Genomic DNA, 7,630 nt, shown 5'->3' on the forward strand with positions numbered 1-7,630 from the left:
AAAAAATATACAAATATTTCTTTTTGTGTAAGGAATGTGCCCGTGTCTAAATCAATCTGAAATGAGTGGCACATTGTAAACAAATCCTTCTACAGCTGGTTTTGTTGATCAGAAAATAAGAATAGAATAACAAAAGTAGGCAATGAAGTTTAAGCCAAAGCACTGTAGGATGATAAAAGTATATGAGGGCCCTAATACACGCACAAATTGGTATGGAGGAGGAAAAGCAAAGCTTTAGACTCCCTTTTCTATATAAATTTATGCCTTTATTCTTTGGTCCACTTTGTCAGAGGTCCATCTACCTTGCTGGACCTCTTCCACCTTATGAGCTGGAACATGTGTCCAAAGCGCTTCTGCCACCTAAGCGAGGCTCGAGGTTTTGCATGCTCTCTCACGGTCTTATTGGTCTGCTTGAGTTCCATGACATGTTGCAATCCTCAAGAGAGACCTTAGAAACTGTGCCTTGTTCCCATGAACCAACACTACCATTCTCTTCAAACTTGATTGAGACGAAGGAATCTGCAGAAGTAAAACTTGGACACTGAACAAGGGCTTCAAAGGATGATTACTATAAAAGAAAAATGAATTGAAAAACTAACTACTTTCATTTCTTTATAGTAAAGTGTATGTATTTTAGTACATCAATCATATTTGTAGCTAGGCAGCTATATAGCAACAATGAGTGCAGGGATGGACCGCTGGACTAGCATGAATAATCTTGAAGATTTTAAATTCTTATATAATTTAGATATTTTTTTATATTTTGTATTAATAATTTATTTTCGCCTCTTAAAATTTTATAAATTCGATATCTAACATAAAATTTTATGTCCATCCTTATGAGGGGACATAATTTAGCATAAATACATAAATTACCTGCAGATTTGGATGGAAATGCATTTAAAAAATCATAGGATTTCCTAGAATTATTAAAGGCATTCATTGTTCCAAAACAAACATATCTTCCAATTAGCATAAAACTTTTTCATGACATTCGCATACATACAAACATACATTTTTATGTTGGGAAACAGCTATCAGTTTATGTAGGGAAGTTCATTACTCCGAAACATTGTTAGAGGGGGAGAAATACCCAGAGAAGGAAATAAGATAAGATTCCTCATTTCCAGTTTTACCATAATTTTAAGACACACTTGCATGCATGTGATGCATAACTTTTTCATATTAAATTTTGATATCAATTATTTTCTCCTTTTTGTTGATGGATATTCAAGAACACAAAAAAACTAAATGGGTATTACCTTCTTGACTGGTTGAAGCATCATGAGCATCAGAATGTTGGGATTCGCAGTGCTTGAACTTGAGACGATTGAGCAGTGAGCCTAAAGCAAAGATCTTGGGGAGGTTAACGGGAGGTTTCTTCAATGAAACACCTTGAATAAATCTATGGCTGCCTCTGGTGGATGAAGAAGAGCGTTGGGCTTGGTTTGAAGCTAAGATAGAAGCCTCTCGTTCAAGCACAAAGGACAAACCCCTATAACAACTTGTTTAGGATGGAAATGGCAGCATGAATTGTGTTCTCTATACCCATTCACCATAGTATAGAGAGAGCAAGTCAAGGAGGAAATATTAACACTCTTTTACTTTGAGCACCGATCTTTTAATTTTATTAATAAGACCGCTTAACTATTTAAGTGTTACTAATCAAGTCATTTGCTATTAACATTTGACAAAAGAACTGATATGACAGTTAAAAATTGTATATTCATAGATTTAGTCTTCATTATTTACACGTTAAATCAATTTAATCTTAATTTAACTTAAATTAAAAAAATTAATACTTCACTCAGAATATCATACGTGTCAATAATTGATTAAAGATTTTTAAATTTTAAATTAATTAATTTAATAAATGTTCAATCCAAATGACCCAGGATATAAGAGCAGAGTAAGAGCGCCTCTGTCGCTTAACCACTCTCCAAATTTGTTAATTAGTTAATACATTTGTTTAACGTGGACAGATTTCTCTCGGTGTAGCAATGGAATATGTCAAACTAGCTCCGGGCCTTCATTGGTTTTGGGTCTCCGGTGGATTTCGCCATTTCCTACTCCTCAGACTTTCCCCTTCCTTCTTAAACTGCAGTGAGCTTCTCAAGTTCCCAATCTCCGGGAGAGAAAATTGTGTGATTTATAAAGCCGGGTTTTGCACTAAAAGCTACTTAATTTATAAAGCAAAAGAATGTGTTTATTTTAATTAATACATAATAATAAATTAGTTATTAATACATAATAATAAATCAGTGCTCTCCACCAGCTGTTCCTCCCCATCTCTTTATACGGTTTTCAGCTTCTTCGGTCTGCATATGAGAATATCAGCACTAAAGCTTTGTTTTGAATTCAGCAGATCAAAATTAACTAGAAAAGAGACTAAGTTGGATCAATGTACTAAAAGACAATATAACTATATTATATAAAAAAAATACCAATATAATACAAAAATATAAATGTGATAGAAATCTTATATAACATGAATAAGATAAATACAATATAAATACATAAACTATTAAGATATTGGCAGGGATACTTACTTCCTTGTTCCAGTTGGTAAGTGCAATCACAACTATCAAGATTAGCGTTTGCAAAACAATGCCCGCAATCAGGCCTGACCAAATCCCCTGCATCATTTCACAAGGTAATTAAAAAGGTATAAATTATGATCCATTAGTTTTATAAGTAGAGTAGATTCTAATATATTTTCGAACTAAAATTTTGATTTCGAATTTGTTAATAAAAGGGATTGTGGTGAAATAGATTTATCTCGTTTAGGGGGTCAAATCCGACTTAATTCTAAACATGTCACCTGAAATTTTAAAACATTAGGAAATTTACCATAACCCCAAAGCCAAATTTGAACCCAAGGAGAATGCCGGCTGGTAATCCAAATATATAGTAACACCCGATGTTTATGTACGCCACAAGAGATTGCCATCCAGCTCCAACAGCAACACCTGAAAAGGAATCAAACAGTTCTGTTATTCGGATTCAAATGTTCACATCAGATACAAGCATAGATGTATTCAGAGAATCTTTTGTATATTAGAATTGTTGCCGGTAATATTTAGGTTATGATCACTATAAATGATTCACTCTTTTTAATTTGGATAGTGATTATACAGTAAGAGGTCAGTCTTTGATAAATTGTGTCCTATTTTTTCACATAGTGAGAGGAAAAAGAAGTGAAATCCTCATTCTTAGCCTTGCACGAAAGGTTTTATATCGATTATTAATGTTGGTGTTAGACTTGGTATCATTACGACTATTAATGTTGGTGTTAGACTTGGTATCATTACGACTATTAATGTTGGTGTTAGACTTAGTATCATGACGACTATTTATAGGCTGACAAGCTGAACAGATATTTCCGTTTGATAGTAAATGATTTGGTTGTGTTAGATCATGTGAATCTATAAGAGATTATATCAAAGGTTGTTGTTGATCGAAGAATATGGGCATCCATAAGATACGATCAGAGGAGGAGTCATTTCGGAAGCTTCGGTTGGTGAAGGAGTGAAAACAGAAATGCGACTTGTAAAAAGGATTAAGAGAAGGTATAACAAGAATATTTATTGAACACGGATTTAAAACATAGTTACTTCAAGCAAAATGAAGAATAAATAGGGAAAACATAGCGGATACTCACCGGATAAGACCGGTTGGAGGCCGTTTAAGAGGACCGTAACTCCCAATAATAGAGCTAGCTTAGTAGTTTCTTGAGCTACTGCATTACTGGTGGTGAAGAGGATAGGGAAGTAACCTTTGGTGGCAAACACCAGAATCATGCAAACAATCCCAATGCTCATAGATGTCATGGAAACAACCAGCACTGAAAATTTGGCAAGCCAAGCATTTCCAGCTCCAAGTTCATTTGATACTCTCACACTGTTAACACCATAATAATCTGTTAAGTTCTTAGTTCAATTATAGAGCAGTTCATTATTTAAACAAAGAAAAATTCACCTTATAGCAGCATTGAACCCAATTGCAATCATTGCGTCCCATCCATTTATGTTCATGCTGGACATTGGAGAAAATGAGATCGAGTTGAGCAAAAGGTAATTTGTACCACTGCTATTAACACTTTATAAGCTGCTTTTTCAATTTTTGTATTCGCAAACAGTTATATTACAGGGTGTATGTGTTATCAATAACTGTAAAAATTTTTAAATAGATATTATTTTATAATCACTTCAAACTATTAAAAATTATATCCATTTTCTTGTTATGTATCAAAACATTTTGTTATTTTTTTTTGGGTGTTAATACGCTTTTTGTCCCTTAATATTTATTTGTTTTCTCGTCTCAGTATTTTATATTTTTTTTATAATTAGTGCCCCTAATGTTTATTATTACTCAAATTGCCCCTAATTATTAAGATCCCTCGTAAAAAGTGTCGGTTAATAAAATTTTGTCATGACAGTGTCAGGATAAAGTTAAATTCGTTCGAGTTAATTGAAAGGGTAAACGACATGCCAAATTTCTCATGTTTTTTTATTCGGTGTAATTCTTGAAAATTTTATTCGTACCTAATTTAACCTTTTTTCATTTCTATATTTTATAATTTAACATGATATCTATTATTAGTAATATTATTATTTTATTTGGATTTAGTATTCAATTAATATTATTTATTAATCAATTTATTATTTTTCTAGGTATAGAGAATTGATTTGGTGCAAGTAGTACCATTGAAACCTCAAAAATCACCACTGTTAAAAAATCTAATCTTTATTTTGATAAGTCAATCAAATCTTTTAATTTATTTTTTTATCCAAAATGTTCAAGAATTTTAGGAAATATGTTCAGAGAAAGCGTTTCAAATTGGACCTACTGGATGCACCAGTAAACGGATTTGGTGTAACCGGGTCGGGTCAAACACTGAATCCTGCTGACGTTTTACCAAGCCTCCCTTGATGATCACTGTAGAGTCGTCATTATTCAAAGACGTCTCCGAATGAGAGAGGCGGACTTTGTTCTTGAGAAAATTACGGATTTGTTGAGATCAAACGACAAAAGAAAAGGAAAAATATTTACAGTATTATAATACTTTTTATTTTTATTTAGTATTTCATATTAACTAATGAATCCATAACGAAATAGGGGCCAATTTAGGCACAAATAGATTTTTTAGGGGTTAAATTGAGAAAAAAAGAAAATTTGGGAGACTTAATATATTTATTTACTCATTCATTAAAATCAGATGGATTTGACCTTGTCAAAGTGACGCTGACATGGCGTGATATTGCTCGTCAATTTTTTTAATGGAATGTTAACAATTTGGGAACAATTTAAGTGACGACATTAATCGTTAGGGGCACTTAGGGGCGAAATTATACCCCTTTTTATTAAAAAAATATAAATAAATACCTATTTAGGCTTCTTAGTATATTTAATTTTACCTTTTATTTTCTATTATTAATTATAATTTACTCCTAAATTAGTATTCTGACTTTGTTCGTCTTTGGGAGTACTAATGACTAAAAGGAACATAAAATGGCAAGAAAGAAGACAGGTAAATGTGAGGGGGCAAAAAGTGTATTAAGCATTTTTTTCCATTTTCATGTTCGAAATTATCTCGTTATGTAAGGATAGATAATGGAATACGTACCAAATTGAAATGGCATCAACTTCTATCATAGGGTTGGGCAGGAGACCTGTTATGACTATCAGCACCATTAAATACCAAAACTCCAAGCTGCACCACAACTGTTATAAACATCAAAACCTGATAATTATACCATGATTAAGATGAACATAATCTGAAACAAAAGAAAAGAGAAAAAGAAACGCACCATAACATGACAGCAGAAGCCAAAGAAAGCTTGAAAAAACCAAATAGATCCACAAATGCTAGCCACGAGAAACCAGACCAAGCACCATCCGACTTGGTAATAAAAATGTACAACAACTCTCCAATAACTATGAGCCACCACGATACGTTCAAACTCACAGCTGCACCGGTCAAGCCCCAATGGAGCTTAAGTATCAGCAGCCAGCTAAAAAAGCCATGAAGAACCAATACCAGTGCAGACACCCAAGCCATCACCATTACTTTGCTCTGAGCTTGTAAGAACTTTTGTATAGGAAAGTTCATAGCGTAAGCAAATAACTGTGGCATCATCCATACAGCAAACTTACCTGCATGCAAACAACCTCACCGTGTTATTAATTTTGTTAATCGATTTTATTTTAGTGTCAAATTTGTTTCGTTCCCGGACCTGCAGCATTGGAGATTTCAGTGGTTTCACCAAACAGTTTAAGAATTGGAGGCGACCAAATGTAAATGGGGGAGATTAAACATGCTGTGATCAATAGAATGACCCAAGATCTCTGCATGTAAATGCCCAACATCTTTAGCCTCCCAGCACCATATGCTTGACCACATATAGTCTCCAATGCACTCCCCATTCCCAACTGTCACAAAATTAAATCGGATAAGACCAATCATTTCTATAAAAACGGACGGACGGACGATCTTATATTAGGGGAGAACTTCTAAAATCAAAGAGACGTACCATAACACCGAAAGCAAGTCCAGCTATGACGGAGTTCTCGACGGATACTGCAGCAAGATCTAGTTCAGTAAGTTGGCCGGAAAAAGTCTGGGTGAGGGCTCCCAATGAATACTGACAAATTGCTGTGAAAATTGCCGGCCCGGCAATATGCCACAATCTCTTGGACTCGTATACAAACTCCATAACCCAGTAATCAAGGTTTTTGGGAAGTGGAACACTGTCAGCAGCCATAGCAGCGTTTTCCAATGAAAGCTTGCACTGCAAATGAACTAAACTGAATGTTTTCCAATAGACTCGGGAAAGAAGAAGAAGATATAGAGATAAGAAGGGAAATTAATAAATGCACCTTACTTAGATTATCCTTTGAGGGAAAAGAAAAATGGAGAGGATCTTGTTATAGTTGTAGATTGAGACTTGAGGGTCAATGTATAGAACTTGATCCGCCTGATCCGTAAAGCTTCAACCCTGGAACTGGAGAAGGCAGATCTATATCAGACAAACTATGTTTTACTTTTACTTTAATATTTAAGATAAATTAGTTTCTGAAGAATGGAAGTTGGGATTGAACTCGACAGTCTTGGTTAATTTGGGTCAGTTCGTTGTTCATGTCATTTCATCAACCAAGAATTCTTTACTTGTTATTGTTGTCCCCATAGTTGGCAATTGATCCTTTGGAGAGTTAAACAAGTGTGTATTCTATCACTCAACTTTACCTCACTCCTATCCTCGCCACTACTAATATTTAATTTATCACTTAAGTTTTGAATTATTCTTTGGTCACCCATACGTTAAAACATAAACGGTGTGATAACACGACAATTTACATCGAAATGACATATTTTGGATCTCTACAAAAATCAAATAAATAATTTTATTTTACCCTTAAAACTATATAAATTCGTCCCCTAAGTTTTTATATCTTTAACATAAAATTATGTATTTGTTTATAAACATGATGATTAATTCTAAGTTTCGGTAAAAGAGAAATAAACTTCATTTTTCCTAATACAAAACTACAAAACCCCATTGATAAAACGTCCTCAAATTTAATCAAACAAGAATCATTTGGACAATTTCCAGACACCTCGAACGTCAGT

At 33.8% G+C, this 7,630-nt stretch overlaps 1 protein-coding gene across 1 annotated transcript; it reads right to left on the bottom strand.

Moving 5' to 3' along the window:
* Positions 1–2,210: 2,210 nt before the first annotated feature.
* On the bottom strand, positions 2,211–6,739 carry LOC120139819 (protein DETOXIFICATION 33-like). The gene is made up of 9 exons (XM_039154944.1): positions 6,534–6,739; positions 6,237–6,432; positions 5,811–6,156; positions 5,627–5,713; positions 3,979–4,035; positions 3,662–3,900; positions 2,851–2,969; positions 2,550–2,636; positions 2,211–2,318 (listed from the first exon to the last, which is right to left on the bottom strand). The coding sequence occupies exons 1-9, from the start codon at positions 6,714–6,716 to the stop codon at positions 2,259–2,261; spliced, it is 1,374 nt and encodes a 457-aa protein (XP_039010875.1). The 5' UTR covers positions 6,717–6,739; the 3' UTR covers positions 2,211–2,258.
* Between the last annotated feature and the right edge of the window lie 891 nt (positions 6,740–7,630).

This window comes from Hibiscus syriacus, unplaced genomic scaffold (genome assembly GCF_006381635.1).
Source record: "Hibiscus syriacus cultivar Baekdansim isolate YM2019G1 unplaced genomic scaffold, ASM638163v2 tig00110776_pilon, whole genome shotgun sequence".
NCBI classification, from domain to species: domain Eukaryota; kingdom Viridiplantae; phylum Streptophyta; class Magnoliopsida; order Malvales; family Malvaceae; genus Hibiscus; species Hibiscus syriacus.